Source organism: Miniopterus natalensis, chromosome 5 (genome assembly GCF_054644295.1).
Source record: "Miniopterus natalensis isolate mMinNat1 chromosome 5, mMinNat1.hap1, whole genome shotgun sequence".
Classification (NCBI taxonomy): Eukaryota; Metazoa; Chordata; class Mammalia; order Chiroptera; family Miniopteridae; genus Miniopterus; species Miniopterus natalensis.
In genome coordinates this window covers 38,427,963-38,444,961 of record NC_142085.1, presented here as the reverse complement: position 1 = coordinate 38,444,961, position 16,999 = coordinate 38,427,963, and the positions used below count along the sequence as shown (strand labels likewise).

General features: G+C 36.4%; 1 protein-coding gene across 1 annotated transcript in view; it reads left to right on the top strand.

The window, feature by feature from the left end:
• The window catches only part of ELOVL4 (ELOVL fatty acid elongase 4), a 30,981-nt gene extending 21,263 nt beyond the window's left edge, over positions 1–9,718 (top strand). The window contains exons 3-6 of the mRNA XM_016207359.2: positions 834–914; positions 3,659–3,830; positions 4,875–5,002; positions 7,626–9,718. Coding sequence (XP_016062845.1) covers positions 834–914; positions 3,659–3,830; positions 4,875–5,002; positions 7,626–7,898 — 654 coding nt within the window. The 3' untranslated portion in view covers positions 7,899–9,718. The remainder of the gene's footprint in view (positions 1–833; positions 915–3,658; positions 3,831–4,874; positions 5,003–7,625) is intronic.
• The last annotated feature ends 7,281 nt before the right edge of the window (positions 9,719–16,999 follow it).

The window sequence follows — 16,999 nt, the reverse complement described above, 5'->3', positions numbered from 1 at the left end:
GTAACTTTGGCATAGTGTTTAGCACATATTAAGCACTCAGTAAATAGTTGCACATACTTATTTAATTCTTACTCAGCAGTTTCAGGTTTGTAACTGTTTAAAATATGCAGATGTAAAATGCCAATTTCAAATTAAATCTGTATAATGTCATTGTATTTTGGATTGGAGGTAAAATGAGTTCACTGTTATACAATTGTTGCTACTAATCATTGTATACTTTTCTGGGCACCAGCAAATTCTCCAGGACATTTTGAAGGGAAATCCTAAAGGCTAGATTGACACAGCCTTTTTTTTGAATTAAGAGTGAGAAAAATTTGTTTCCCAAAAGACTGTTCATTAACATTCTGTATGAACGCAGGGAACTAGACTGGTGATGCTAGGAAAAGAAATAGTACGCTCTTTTAAAACACACACACAAATCTTCTTTAATTGACAGTTTAGGATACAGAATCTCAACTTGGTAAAAAAAACTTTAATTTATTTGGTACTTTTATCTAATTTGTTAGATACAGACCACTCTGGATCAAGAATAAAAATCACTGCAATTCTTAGATCTGAGTTTGGTCAGTCAAACTTTCTCTTAATATTATGAAGTAGATAGAATTGATCTCAGTCTAAAAGTTACATGTGATTTTTAATTTAGATTGCAATTTTAGAATAAATTGACACTGGAAATTTTAAATATTCCAACACAGTGAATGTTTAAAGCAGTTGACATTTTTTAGATAATACTGCTTTTAAAAATAATTTCAAAGATTGCATATTATGTTTAGTGTTTTTAAATGCTCTGTCTATTAAAACTTTACTCCAAATATTATTCCCTTTTTTTCCAGTTATTCATGGGATCATATAAAGCAGGATATAGCTATATTTGCCAGAGTGTGGATTATTCTGATAATGTTAATGAAGTCAGGGTAAGTACATTAAAAATACTCTTAATCAGTCAAAGTGGACCTAATTTTATAGTTCCCAGTCTATGGAAAACATACTTTTAGATAGTGGTAAAAGTATACTGAATTGTTTTGAGTCAGTAAAGCAAGGTTTTTTTGTTTTTTTTTAAGTACATAATTTTTTAATAACCTCCAGTGTTGCTATTTGGTATGTGAGAGTAAACATGTGTTGGGTTATTAGAATGCAGTACTTGAAAAAAGTTCCATGTTTAATGTAAAGATATTTTAGATTTTGGTTGTTTTTCGTCAAGAACAGAAATTCATAAAGAGACTCTAATTTTTGTTCAGAAAGTCTGAGGAGAAAGAAATGTTTTATAAACCGTAATAATGTTTGGTAAATTAAGTATAGCATAATTTGTATAGGTATAGACTCAGTTTTTATTATATTTGCAGCAAAATAAACCAATAATAATAGAATGCTATCATATTTTACTTTCCAGTCACTTACAGTAATAAAATTACCATTTTACTCAAGTGGAAGAAACAATAAATTGTTAACTACTCTTGTATACTGTGGTTCATATTAAAAATGATCTATACACAAAACATGTACTTGTATATGTTTTATGTTATATGTAGCATATATAGCAATAATATAGTATTTAGTAGCTTCCCTTGAAAAAATAGCTTTTTGACATAAGGGTTGGATAATATAAATAGCAATATTCATCAAGACCCAAGGTCAAACTGCTTTAATGTACTTACCATGATATGTCCATGTCTTCATGTCCCTATTTGAAGACGTAAGTGCCAATGGAAAAAAAATCATCCCTTTGGTTGTCATATTAATTTTATTCATTCAGTATTTGTGTACTAAACATCAATCATATGCAGATAGCGTGAGGGGCCCTGGGAACACAGGTGGAAGAGACAGGAGACCCCTGCCTTTATGGAGCTGACATTCTAGCGAAGGGTGAGAGAGGCAAGTAGTCATGTAAACAAATGGTTAACAAGAAAATAAGACCTGTGGTGTGACTGAGAGGGAATGAGGGGAGTACTCTATTTAGATTTGCTGGCTAGGAAAAATTTTTTTCTGATAACCGTATTGTCAGAGACCCTCCTCAGTAGACAGCTGACTTCTGTGGTCTTGCTTGGTTTGGGGGACGGGGAAAGGAAAGTGTTTAATTTGCTTTCTTTCAGGGGCGCACTTAGAGAAACCCTTTGGGTGAAACAACAGGCCAATATTTTTAGGATAAACCTTTAAAAAGACTGCTCTGGTCTTTGTGAACCTACCCTCCTGGCATGCATAACTTCAAAAAATTAGCTATTGTGAGAATGGTAATCGGGGAGGAGAGAACCTGAGATTGGCAACAGACTGCATGTGAAATTTTTCTCCCTCTCTCTTCTCCTCTTAATATTAGATGTAGTAGAATAAATATTTTACTCAGGGACTTGTTTTTGTATTTGTTGTCATGTAGCCAAGAACTATCACTTTTCACTTTCTGTAGCTATTCAGAGATATCTAATGCAGTTTACACATGAAAGATAGGAATTATTATTACTACTCATAAATTGTGGCTAATTTAGAGGCCCAGATTGGGGTGGGGGGATAAGACATTATCTCTTACTTTCTGGATAAAGTTTATTATGCCAGAATGGTTACTTTATTTTAAAGTACTAAGATAATAGTGAATATTAAATATTGGGTTGCTGTGAATAGTTAACTATTTCAAGCCTATTTTCAACCATATTATTACTCACACAAATTCAGTAAATCAAGATTTTATTTTCTCTTTTGTCCACACTTTATATAATTTTGTTTTCCAAACAAAACAAACAAAAAAACCCATGCTATCCAACAGGTGCAGGGATAAAATGTGGAAAGCATCTATCGACTAAAATATCTCAGCCTGTCTATGAATGAATCTGTCAGACCCCTGACACACACAGGTTTATTCAGTTATGTGCTGCCTTTTTGTTATTTATACATAGGGCACATATCATAGAAAATACTTGACATAAAAAGTTGAGTTTAGGTTACTATTATAGTAGAATTCTTGTAAAATATTTTAAAACATATATACAGAGGTCACCTCTCACTAGCTTCTTGGCTCCTAATCTCAGCATGTGTAGTAATCTTTCTTTACCATCTGGTGTCTTAATTAGAGCCCAGGAAAAGAAAAGACTTACTCATGTGAGCAGGATTATATTTATGACCTAGGAAATGGTGGTTGTTTCTGTTTATTTATTTCAGCCTATCATTTTAAACATTTTATTGCCTAATGCAGACTTCTATGATTAGGTACTTGGCTGCACGTGTTAAAGTGAGAGAACGAGACAGGCACTAACAGAGACCAGTTGCTATCCATAAACATATTTACAGGAATATGAGGTATAATGTAGGCTAAGCATGAACAACTGAAGTACCTTTACAAAGTAAATACCTCAGTTTCTCTCCCAAATTGAAAAACATAATAGTGTGAATGTGTTCACAGTTCTGTATTCAGCAGTTTGGCACTACAGGGACCCAGCTGTGTAACATGAAATGTTTTCTATATTGTTGGCACAGAGTAGATACAGACTTGGACTTTTGACTTTCTCATCCTTCCCCCCCCCCATGGATAGATGCCTAGATTTCACACCTACTTAGGCAAAAATGGTTTCATGCTCCATACATCTTGGGTAGTGAAATTTTTTTTGGACTTATATACAATGAGTAGAAAACCATATGGTAGTGTCAATAACATGCTTTTTCTTTCTTTTTACAGATAGCTGCTGCTCTGTGGTGGTACTTTGTGTCTAAAGGAATTGAGTATTTGGACACAGTGTTTTTTATCCTAAGAAAGAAAAACAACCAAGTCTCTTTCCTTCATGTATATCATCACTGTACAATGTTTACGTTGTGGTGGATTGGAATTAAGTGGGTCGCAGGGGGGCAAGGTGAGCATTTCCAGAAACATATCTGCATGTATTAAATTATGTAAATATGTTGGATGGAAAGTAATGAGAACCTGGGAATTTGAGTTGGCCTATAACTTGCTTTCATGATTAATTATTTTTGTGTTAATTTCATTTTAAAGAAATTTGAAGAAAGTAAAGCTTTAGCTTTTTGCCTGTGACTACTTTAACACCTAAAGACTTGCCCCAGAGATGAGCATAAAGTAATCCTATATGTAGAAAATACTATTTTGACGGGGAACAGTTCTAGTGGTTCTCATCCAAAGGAGACCAATATATAACTTCTCAGTCTGAAGGCTCCATCTCCAGTCCAAGTCCAGAGCCCACTCCTGCTCTAAAATAGGCCTTAAATCAGCCTGTTGGTTCTTACTCAAAGGAAATTATATATAGTCTTGTTGATGTTAAAGCTAATCTGAATTCATAGTTTGTCTATAGCTTTCCAAATGCCTGTAGATTGAAGATGATTTGCATTTTTGAGCTGGAAGTAGACCATTCCTCTGATGGGGACCCATGGTACAAGTCATTATAGTACAGTTCACCATTTAAATGCCTACTTTCCATTTTAAAGTATTTAGAAGCCTAAGAAATATATATATATTTAAAGATAATGTACATTGGCACATCTAAAGGCAATGATGAGACACAAATTTACTTAAACCATTATATGTACCATGACTCCCCCCCACCCAAGAATAATAGGATGACAAGTAATATAGGCAATAGTTCTGTATTAGGGCCTCCTTAAACCACGGAAGTACCCATTTGAAAGCTCACTACTTTGAAAGTCCTTTGTATTTGAAGAACATCCATTTTTTTAGATGTTACAAGCTTGAGTGTAAACTTTAAAAATGCCTGGCATGATCTGAAGAGAAGGCTTTTCCAATAGTACTGTTTTACAACTTTTATTCCTAATCTTTACTCAAGGTTAAGTGTTAGAAAATAAAGTGAACTTATTTATTTCATGTCCAAATGGTTTATTGCCTAATAACATTTTTTCTGTGTTTTGTAATTACCTCTTTTCTAAAGCATTCTTTGGAGCCCAGCTGAATTCCTTCATCCACGTGATTATGTACTCATACTACGGGTTAACTGCATTCGGCCCATGGATTCAGAAGTATCTTTGGTGGAAACGATACCTGACCATTTTACAGCTGGTGGGTGAAATGCTTCTAAAGTTTCTTCTAGTGCAACACTGAAAATGTTTGAGTTTATTAATTGTAAAGTGCTGAGTGATTTTTTACAATTTTCCATTATAAATTCAAGTCTCTCTATGCTCCAGCTGTGGGAGTTGAGGCTGCTTGGCTCTGAGCTACCTGTTCATAGGCCTACTGGTTACAGCCACTTGCCTTTTGAATGTCTTTAAAAGGCTAGGCTAGTGCCCGGCCGGGCGTGGCTCAGCAGTTGAGCATTGACCTAGGTAGGATCCAGGAGATCGCAGTTGGATTCCCGGTCAGGGCACATGCCCGAGTTGCGGGCTCCCTCCCCAGTCAAGGGCGTGTAGGAGGCAGCGATCAATGACGACTCATCATTGATGTTTCAGCTCTCCCTCTCCTCCCTTCCTCTCTCTGAAATCGATAAAGATGTATTTAAAAAAAAAATCTGTGAAGTGGATGAGTAAAACCTAAGCACACCACAAAGTACAGACTCATATATGACTAGAAAAATAACATCTTTCTCAGGTGTTCTTTTAAATTTTTACTTAAAATATTATTATTTCTCTTCATCCTGTTTGCTTTTCCATTTTTTTCAGTTCTTGTTCATAGATCCAATACATACATTTAGAATAAAAGTTGAAGAAAAGGCATAGAGCCAAGGAAGGGTTGAGGTAAAGGAAGGGAACAAGGAGTGGAGAACTCTTCTTAATTCTCCAGGAAGTCCTTGAAGAGCAAAGCTAGGTATTTTCAATTGGCCAGTCTTTAGAGAAGACAGTTTTCAGCGCACACCCCAGTAGGACCTCATATAGCATTTGGGTGCTTCAGTTTAACATTCAGAGCTAGGCAGTTGCCTAGTAATCAAACTGGAAACCCAAACCAACCTGGTAGCTATTCTTTAAGCCTTGGAATTTATTATAATTTGCTTTAATCATAGCATGCACAATTTTATCAGTGGAATCACATTTGGAAATATGTCCATCTCTGTTTTAAGTTGCTAAACAGCTGGCTAACCAAACAGGAAACACAACTTTTGGGGAATGCTGGGTGTGAAGGATTCATTTGTAATTAAAATGCTATAGGAAGCTTCCTTCAGTTTTTGTGTAAGCTGTTTATACAGTTTGTGTAATTCATTTCTCTTAGTAATTTAGTAAATGGTTCCAAGAAAATGAAGAGAGGACAAAAATCACATGAACTATTGATACCTATTTTGTTGGACAATGCCATACTCAGCCACACCCACAGACACACCCTTTGTCTGTGATGCAGATTCTAAGAACCATTGTGAAATCAAAAGTTCTGAAAACCTGGATTTGCCATGGAAAATTTTAAAAGTTTTTAGTGTGATATAAATCTGGGGGTTACCTGGAATAAATTATTTTAATAATATTTAATATAATAACACTAATACTGTATCCCTAAAAGAGAAACCACAATTGTCCATTCCAAATAGGATGTTAATTTATGAAGGGTAGTGTATTTCCAGGCCAGTAGTTCTTACTTACAACAGTTAATCATGTAAGTTAAACTTGTAAAAACTCAACACTCGTTAACACTGTGAAATTCTTAATTTTTATTTTGAGAACCATCAATTTATTAATATATTAGAATTTAAGCTGATTTGCTTCACCTTAATTAAAAGCATTTTAATTTGGTTTTTCTTCATTTAAAAACTCTTCAAGTTGAAAGTGATTTTCTCTTTTTGCACTTATTCTCAACTACCTACTAAATTTTACCAAAGATCTTAGTTTTTAAAGCAGGGGTGGGGAACATTTTTTCTGCCAGGGGCCATTTGGATATTTATAACTTCATTTGAGAGCCATACAAAATTATCAACTTAAAAATTAGCCTGCTATATTTTGTCAAACAATGCACTCGTCCCTAATGTAATGGCTGGAACTATTACTCTTTGGTGAGGCCTTGGCAGGGCCAGACCAAATGATTTTGCAGGCTGTACATGGCCTGTGGGCCGGACATTCCCCACCCCTGTTTTAAAGGATAGTGTTAATTCAAATGCCTATTACCTGTCTGCTATTCTGTAAGAAGTTCATTTTTAAAAGTACATATACCAGCTGCTGACAATTTTGTGGAAAGAAGTCAGTCTAAAATGTGGGAGCAACACAAAAATTGAAGAGCCTCCAATACTATTACTTTACTGTCTTAGGCCACTGATATTCCCTCTCATTAGGTAATTTATTCAACATTATCCAACAGATATTCATTGAGTCTGGACACTGTGCCAAAGACTCAAGAATCATCATAGCAGCGCAGGGTCCTGCCCTTTAGCGTTACATACTAGCGGAAAGATGGGCAATCCAGGCGTCACCACATACAAAAGACAATTTCAGATAGCTATAATTCTTATAAAGACAAAAACCCCACACAAAACAAAAGCTCTTTGGTTAATGGGACTGAGAGGGCCAGTGGGTGGAGGAGGCATTTTAGTTCTAGTCATCAGGGAACCTTGTGGAGGAGATGGCATTTGAGCAGCTACCTGGATGACAAGGAGCCAGGCGTGGGAGCCAGAGAACCATGAACCTCTGGGCCATGTGGCAGAATTTGGGCCTATTGTAGCTCTCTAGGAGATTCTGAAGTCGTTTCCCATGCCTTCGCTTCTGTCTTTCAGGTTCAGTTCTTCGTGACCATTGGGCACACGGCGCTGTCCCTGTACACGGACTGCCCCTTCCCCAAGTGGATGCACTGGGCGCTGATCGCCTACACCATCAGCTTCATATTCCTCTTCCTCAACTTCTACGTTCGGACATACAATGAGCCTAAAAAGTCAAAAACTGGAAAAACAGCTGTGAATGGTATTTCAACCAATGGTGTGAACAAATCAGAAAAACTGGTGATAGAAAATGGAAAAAAGCAGAAAAATGGAAAACCAAAAGGAGAGTAAATTGAACTGGGTCTTAACTGTTGTTGACAGTGAGGAAGCTCCCGTTTCAGATAAAATTTCAGGGAAAACAAGCAAATGAGGGTTTGGGGTGGGGAAGAAAAAGGCAAATGTGCTCCTATGTATTAGTGACCTTTAGGTTGAGCAAAGTGTTAAATGCGGTACCCAGATGTTTTATTTATGAAGTTTTTATTTTAAACATTTTTTTTTTATTAGCTTTGATGTTGTCCAGACCAAAGCAGCTGTTATGTGACTGGATGCTCTCCCTCTGTTCACATCATTGTCTAACGCATGAGATTTCTCATGTATCTAATATGCAGTCATTCTTCAGCCTGATGATCACAGAAACACAGTCTTTATGAGTTTTTTGGCTGAATTACTAATTACCTACTGATTAAGATCAATCACCTTACATTTTCTGGTCCAAAGCTGGAAATGCAGATGCTTTAAAATTTGCATATTTGAATTCATTTACTGACTGGAGTGGCTGAATCTCTCCACCTCTAGTCTGAATATACCCTTTTGGTTGTAATTACATTAAAAGTATCTGATGATCTCTGTAGACTTTTAGAGGCCTGATGATGATGGTGTTGGTGAAAATAAGAAAGAATTACAGTAAAATCCTGTCCGGCGACCCAAAGGTCATCAGGACTTGTGGCACAAATCACTGTGGGAAACAGTTTTTGTGATGAAAAAGCAGCCTTTTAATACTTTTATTACTATCAGAAATACATTATGAAAATTAAGATTATTGTCTGATTGGAATGTGAAACAACTCATGTCTTTATTGGTAACATCATGAAATGGTTACGTTAATGTGCTGTTAGGCGACAGTATGTTGATTTTTATCAGCCTTTTAATGTTTTGATTTGCAGCTGTTACTTTTTCATATGTGGAAATATACCTACCTCTTCTGTTGGAAAGAACATTTAAAATTAAATAAATTTTAATTAAAAAAATCAAGGAGTCCTCTAATGTAAGTTTTAATATTGATTTTCAAATCCACTAGTTTTTTTGTTTGTTTTTGTTTTGGGTTTTGGGGTTTTTTTTTTCTTTTTTACAAATACATACACCAAATTTTTCTGTGAAACTATTCTTCTCTTTCAATGTGTTTAATTTTGGAGTGATATTTCCCTTGTGACAGAGTTGCAAGATCTTATTTATTAACTAGATATGAAGTGTAAACCCATTTTGGTGCAATATTCTTGACTCCTTGGTGCTAAAGATCATTAAATTTAGTGCTTGATTGTTACAAGGTGTTGTTAAGACACAAAACGAATAAAAGTGAGAGTAGTCAGAACCAAAGTTAAATTTGCTACTTACAAATGAAGTATTTCTTGTAATATAAATGAACAGCTGGAAATTCACTAAGGAAGAGAAGTTGTACAGTGTCTTATTACATAGGTTAAATTGTTAGGGGTGTTGCACTGGAATCATTATGGGAAGAGAAAATGTAACCTCCCCCTCAAAAGAAAAGCATGAATATTTCTAAGTATCTCAAGATGTCAAAACTGCATGTGCAGGATATATGCTGTTTGTGCAGACCACCTATTTCAGATTATTTGTAAATTATAAAATATTTATTGTGCATTCAAATTTCACACTTTTCCCCCAAAAGGCATGCAGTTATGAGAATTACAGAAAATTTGCAATACATATATTAGTTTGGTCTTAGGGGATTCAACACCTGTGTTTTTGCTGCTCAGTGTGTAATGACTAAAGATTTGTAAATCTTTGTGAACGTTCTGTACTGGTTCCCCAGAGCTATTCATTCTCTGCTACCTGATTTCAGCACAATAAATATACTGCTGTGGGAAAAATGACATTTTTGTTAATCAGTTTATTATAATGTAAACTACCTGCTAGATGCATATTTATTTGATTCAGTTGTTAACGTTCCTAATTCTGCTGCCAATTTCTAATGCAGAAAAGAAATGAAACTAGAACTCGGGTGTCTACAATTTCTGGTAAAATTTTATTTTTTTTATGGTAGCATAGTTTTACTGTAAAAATTAGTTGCCTATGGAAGAGCTTTTGGATCTGGACACAAAACATATTTTCTTCTAAATTATTCTTACATTTGTCATTTCAAATGTAAGCTTTAATAACACTTTTTAATTCTTTGCACTTCTTTTTGTGCCAAAAATGAAGTGAGGGAGCTCTTGTGTTCTTATGTTTAAATCATTCAGTTCTCACTCTACCTTAAGGTTCTTTAGCACAGATGATTTTAAGATGTTACAAATATAACATTGTCTAGTAGCTTTCATGATATCTCTGCCATCACGCTAAGTTGCATGCCTAGTACCCCAAAATCAGGAAGATTGCATCCTCTCTTTGGTGAAACTTTGTCACTAACTACAGAAATGTTTTATTACATAGAAAACAGAGATTCTATTAAATATTCGCAATGAGCAGAAATACCTGAGGCATGTGACAGTGCACTAGAGTTGATGACTATAGCTCTCTTTTTTTCTCTTTCCTGTGTTACTCTTGACTCTGTTTTGCTGATGGACACTGACTGGTGATTAATTTCAGTATTATTGTTATTAATTTAGTCCTCCTTTCCTCTCTTTCCACGCACTCTCTAGGCTTTCAAAACTCTTTCATATGGATTATTATATTCACAGTTTAGAGCATGGACTATTGACATGTTTTGTAGTTTATTGGAAATATTTTAATTTACAGGTTTCTTTCATATATGTAACTCAGTTTCCCTGTAAATAAGAAAGAAACTAAAAGTGGAAGTGATTTTTGCTGTCCTGTCCATTTGATGATATGACGATTTAGGCATTGCGTATTAACTATTGGTGCCGAACTCTTGAATCTCACCTTCATTAAAATGCGACATCAAGCTGAGCTGTTTTCACTCTCTGCTCTTTCCTCATCGCAGCCTCAACCCCAGGCAGCTGTATTCACAGCTGTCCTTATTGAGAAAAAGGTGACTGCAGATGTGCAGGATGGGCACTCAGCACAGACCCTGGGGACTTAGACTTAGGATCCCGCTGGATGGTGATAGGCCCACAGAGTTGAGAGGCACCGTAATGCTGAGGCACATACACAGGAGCCCAGCATCTTAGCAGAAACTAGAAAATCCGTGTCATGAGAGTGGTCACCTGCCACTCTGCATGCAAGCAGATGACATCTGAACGGGAAGTATAGTTGTGAAATGAAAGAGAAATAGAAACAGATTTGTTTCCAACTCTACAAATCATGCAAGTATTAGAAGTTGGTTTGCCTAATATAAAGTACGGAGGAAAGGCACAGCTGTGAATTGAAAGGCACAGCTTTTAATTTTATTATTATTTTTAAAAGTTTTAAAAATAGAAGGATGGAATATAACTCTGCATTCCTGAAGGGGATTCAGAGATCTAAATTAAAAATTATAATTGACATATAGAACCACTACCAGATGAAGACAGATTGTAGAATATATATCACTAAAAGAGCCTTGTCACTTATGAAGAAGGTGGCCAAAACTGTCTTTAGGTGATTGATTAATAGGAATTTTCGGTAGGCAAGGGATGATCTGAATTACTCCATGGAGCTCTTCTAGACTTACAGGTCTAGGTTTCGCTATATCCTTTGAGAAATCAAACTTTTTTTTACTGGCTAAAAAATAAATAAAACCTAGGTCTTCTTTTTCCTTTGTCTTTTTCATTTTACCACATCAAGTCGTGTTCACATGTTTACATGTGAACAAATTTTCCTTCATACCTTCATTGCTTGGAGATCCATCTGGTCTTAAATAGAAATTGAACTAGAATTTTATTTTCCCAATTCTGATTGGTGAGGTTTTCCCAGGGAATGTGTCCTTCAAGTATTTCCTTTGAGAATGAATACATACTGAAACACATCACTTGATATCTATCTACCTAATTGCAATAATCTAATGCAGCTATCAGAAGGGTCACACTGTACTTGAACATATACAGAGAGTCAATGTCCAAATTAAAAGCCATTCTAAAACTAAAAGTCTTGGAAGGTTTATGTAATACAGACATTTCTAAAAAGATAGGGTCTTGAAATTATTGGGTATTTCCCTATTTAAATTCAAGACTATGAGTTAAAAGAGTATTTTGTCAGTCCATAAGCACAGTTCATATGCTCTGTCAGTCCCCAGGTGTCCCTGAAACCCGTTTTTTGGCAACTTTAGAGAAGCCAGTTAGGTTGTTCTTTTACTCAGTTTTAAATTTTGTCTTTGAATTTCCTATGGGGAAAAAGGAAAACATCCAGTTGAAATTCCTTCTTTGACATCCCTGATGCATTATATTTAAACCGAGTTTCTCCTCCCTGTGAGGAAGCTCTCCTAAGAACCAGTCTTTCAAGAACAGTGATTACCTAGCTATTTGGTAATGAGAGGGTGGGTAAATTATGAATCTTGCCTGGTAGGTAGCATGATGTTAGTGACATTCACACCTCACCTTTGAATGTGGATTGTGTTCTGATTAATAAATCTGGAATCAAATACAACATTTACACTTTAATAAACATGTTATATAGTTAGGGTTTATCATTTGTACATACGTAGTTGGATTTCAAATATTTTCTGAGTTCAGTTCTCACAGTGAAAATGTAATAATGATGCTAAGTGGTCACAAAAGAACAACTGCTCGACAAAGCTATATTTATTCAACACATTTAAGTGTTCTCATTATGCTTGAATTATTACTGTCGCTATTACATACTGGTAACAGTGGTGTCTAGTCTTTTTTCCAGAAGGAAAAGGAGCATAGGAGCTTGTGAGGCAAAAGTGCAGCCAGATGAATTTGGGGAAGAACAAATTTCTAACTTCCCTTTAGAGATGAGATTTGAAGTTCACATCCTAGAGTCTACCCTAAATATTAACCAGTTCAGAAAACCATCTTTAGGTTAGTGTGCTAGGTATTTACTGGCTCTACAAACCCATTTTTATCTCCCTGATACATTCTCTCTCCTTTCTTCTTTGGTATTGCAGTGTCTAGAGGACTGAAAATGACATTTCTCAGATTCCCTCACAAATTTGGGTTCTGTGAGTGTGAGGAACTTATGAAATTTTTGGAAGGCCATCCTTCTATAGTAATGTAATTACATAGATTGGCTTCTTACAGGTATGTGTTCGCAACAGCTAAACTACATGTTCCACTATCTCGGCACCAATTTTGTGAGTGTAAGCAGGGGGATGGTGATAGCAGTCATGGCAGATGTGGTCACATGAATTTGAAGTCAAAGACTAGGAATGGCTTTTGACTTTCAGTCTTCCAAGTTACCGTAATCTTATAAGCATCTAATTATTTGCATTAAAGCTCTTTCTACTTGAAATACCTTGAGTGATATCTATTTTTTTGCAGTGACCCTTACCTAATTAAGTATTCAGCACCAAAATTTGATCAGGAAATAGACTAGCAAAGATAATAATGTGGAATCAGTTATCTGACCTAGTTGAGTGATAATTTCATGACCAGTGGGAGATGGGATACTGTTTTCCATGTAGCAAGTAGTTGAATTTTCACCTATGGTCACCTAAAATGGAATACAGTAGTTGCCCCTTATTGAGAGATATGGTCCAAGATCCCCAGTAAATGTCTGAAACCACTGTTAGTAGTGAACCTTATACATACTATGTTTTTTTCCTTGCATATAGACCTGGATGATAAAGTTTAATTGATAAATTAGGCATAATAAGAGATTAACAATAACTAATAATAAAATAGAACAATTATAACAACTTACTGTAATAAAACTTAGGTTATGTGAACATTCTCTCTCCAGTAATTTTTGTATTTTGCAATCCAACCCTGTTCCTGAATCTCTGTAACCATTCCTTACTGGCAATCTGGCAATAAGTGGCTGGGTGTCACTTGCTGCAGGGGACCCCTTGTGGAAGTCTTCCTATAGGCTCAACGCATTCTTGCTCAACATGTTGCCATCAATAGGAACACATTTCCTATGTATCCTCTACCCACAAATCAATGCCTTTTCCATCTTAACTAAGCACTTACCATTCACCATGGTTATAACTTTTGCACTTTGAGGTGCAACAGAAAAACTAGCATGAATTTCTTTTTCCTTCACAATTTCACCGATACAAGACTCATTCTCACTGTAGACCTTAGCAACATCAGCATGACTTTCCCCCCTCTTAAGTCAAGAACTCTCACCCTTTTCCTCAAACAAAGCACTTTATGGCTTCTCTGTGGCATATTTGAGTTGCCAGCATCACTACTCTTGCGCTTTGCAGCCATTATGAAGTAAAATAAGGGTTACTTGACCACAAGCACTGAGATATCATGGCAGTCAATTTGATAACTGGGAGATGCTACTAAGTGATTAAAGTGTGTACAAGGGGAGACATTGGACGAAGGGATGATTTACATCAAGGGAGGCAAGGAGCAAGATGGCACAAGATTTCATCATGTTACTCAGAATGGTGAGCAATTTAAAATTTATGAATTGTTTACTTCTGGAATTTTTCATTTAATATTTTTAGAACCCAGTAGACAGTGGATAACTGAAACCACTGAAGTGAAAGCATGGATAAGGGGGACTACTGTAGCTATTGAAACTGAAACCTTTGACAGCGCAAGTGGCTGCTGAATTGTAATGTGATGGAAGTAAGGAATGTCAAGACTTGAGTGAGGTGGCTGCTTCTGATTGCCCTGGAGAGCTTACAGAAACCAAATTAACTCATGTTTGAAATTCTTGGCTACCCGAAGAGGCCTTGTTATATCTTATCGCTACAGATCTGAAGTGTTTTAAAACAAGAGCTAGACTTTCATCCAAAGTATGTTGCAAAATTACAACTTAAGGTCACAACTTCAGTAGTTTCCTAAGCGGAAGTTGTGGCATTCATTGGGAAAGAGTGGGGCCCAAAGAGTTGGAATAGGGACATTTGGGTAGATTTGGATGAATCTGAGAACCTGAATCTCTCAAACCCATTGAGTATCCTTGGCCAGGAAAGCAGCCCTCTTCCCTTGTCAGATGACATTCGTTCTTTGCTGCTTGAGGTCCTATAATGACTTCAATCAAAGAGTTACCTTCCAAAAGGATGCTTATTTTTCTATACCTTCCTTCTATTCTTACTGTGTCATCAGATTGTAAGATTTTTTAGACCATAGCATGTCCCAGGAGATACACACAAATCTACCCTGGGAGGAGATAGTTTAAGATTATAGAATTTGGCTAATTTTTACCTATATAAATGTGTAGGAATGGACTCTAAGAGTGCTGAACAAAGCAGAAAGAAACATCTTTATAGTGGACTAAAATTATTAATATTAGTGCACTTACCAGAAATTCTTAATTTGAAGACATATCTCAACAGTGAGGAGTTGCTTTAATGATTTGTCAGTTGCTTAACTAAAACCTGGAATTATTGATAGCCTACATTAAATTGAGCTGTATGTTAGAAATTCATTGCAATAATGTGGAGGAGGAATCCAAAGGCTTAGGAAATTAGCAATGTTGGAGATGATTTATCGTGTGCAACTCACTGTGTTTGAGAAATAAAATTGGTAAATGTACATTGGTAATTTGTCCTTGAAAAACTCTGTAGTGGATATTTTTTTGTAGGCTGGGGATTCTAGAGGGATTTTCCTCTATCCTTTTAGGTTTTAGCTGAGACTTGTGAATTAAACTGACAAAAGACAGATTAACAGGAAAAAAGCTTATAACTTTTATTGATGTTAATATTTTTAATTTTACATGCTTGGGGATTTCAGGGGGAAATCCCCCTGAGAACCCCAAAGAAGTGGTTAGACTCAGAGGCTTATATACCATTTTGACAAAAGGCAATCAATTGTGGAGGAGTAGCTAGACAAAGGAAAGCATCTGGGCTTCTAAGACTGGTAAATTGTGGGGAAGTGATTAGGAAGCATGTGGAGGAAATTAATGGTAGATAAGGGATTTTTTCACAAGGTTTGTTTATGCAGACTCATTTCAGTGCCATATATATTTTTTTCCAGTGGTAGGAGTTGTTGATATAGGAGAGGGGAAGAGTTTCACAAGGGGAATTTATGCCCTGCTGTTAGGCAGACAGAGGGAGGGCAGAGGGCTCTTCTGTGTCACCTTTTTCTCAGTTGCCTTCAGTTCAAAATAATCCTTCTGTCAAATTGGCATATTTTGAGATGATATATTCTGATCCCCTTCAGAATGATGAGGGAGGAAGGGTGCTGTCTCTGAAATGGGTCCCCTGACTTCAGTGGGAGTGATGGTATTACATATCGCCAGAGGCCAAATGGCAATCCTGAAATGCCAGAGACAAAGTGGACCTGGTTACAGTAATGAGCAGAGTCAGAGTGGTTATTAGAATGGCTTAGTCCATGAGTATTTCTGGTGGCAGTTAATTTATGATGATGTCCCAAGGGGCTGAAATAGGTAGGCAGCCTACTAAACTCCTACTTGATCTGTATATCTGACTCTAAAGTTAATGAACATAGTCTTGGCTTGAGTCACCACAATAGGGAGGCACAGTTCCTCACCGATTTCTCTACCTGAATTAATGCATAGACCAGAGCTTCTAAAAGAGAGGGAATGTTGGGTTCCCACGAGGAAATCCCGTGACTATGTCACAAGGATATACTATGATTTCCCCTCCTAGCTTTTACCAAAAGGGAAGGGAAATAAGCAAACCTTGGGACACTGATCTGATGATGATCATGAGGCACCCAAATTGCTATTGTGGTCACCTTCAAAATGGGTGTGTATGGAGGCCGGATGATAAATGCAGTTTTGGCCCGAGTCCATTGCACAGTGGGCCCAGGGTCCAAACTTTCCATCTCCAATTCTTGAATGTAGAGTTGGATTAGACATACTCAGTCTCTGGCTGACTCTCCACATTGGTGCCTTGTGCCATGGAATTAGGGCTAATGCACTATGAAGTCAAAGCTCCTAAAATATTCCCTTCTTCTTGAAACAGTGGACCAAAAGTAACATCACATTTCTGGGTGAACGTCAGAGGTTCATGCCAGCATCACAGGCAGGAGACATTCCGGGGTGATGAGTTTTTATCTTATATCCATTTAACTCTGCTGTTTGACCTGAGCAGAGCTGGGAGGATCTTAGAAGATGACAGTGTATTATCATTTACTTAATCATGTAATTTCAAGTTTAATGGCCTTTCCAGACGT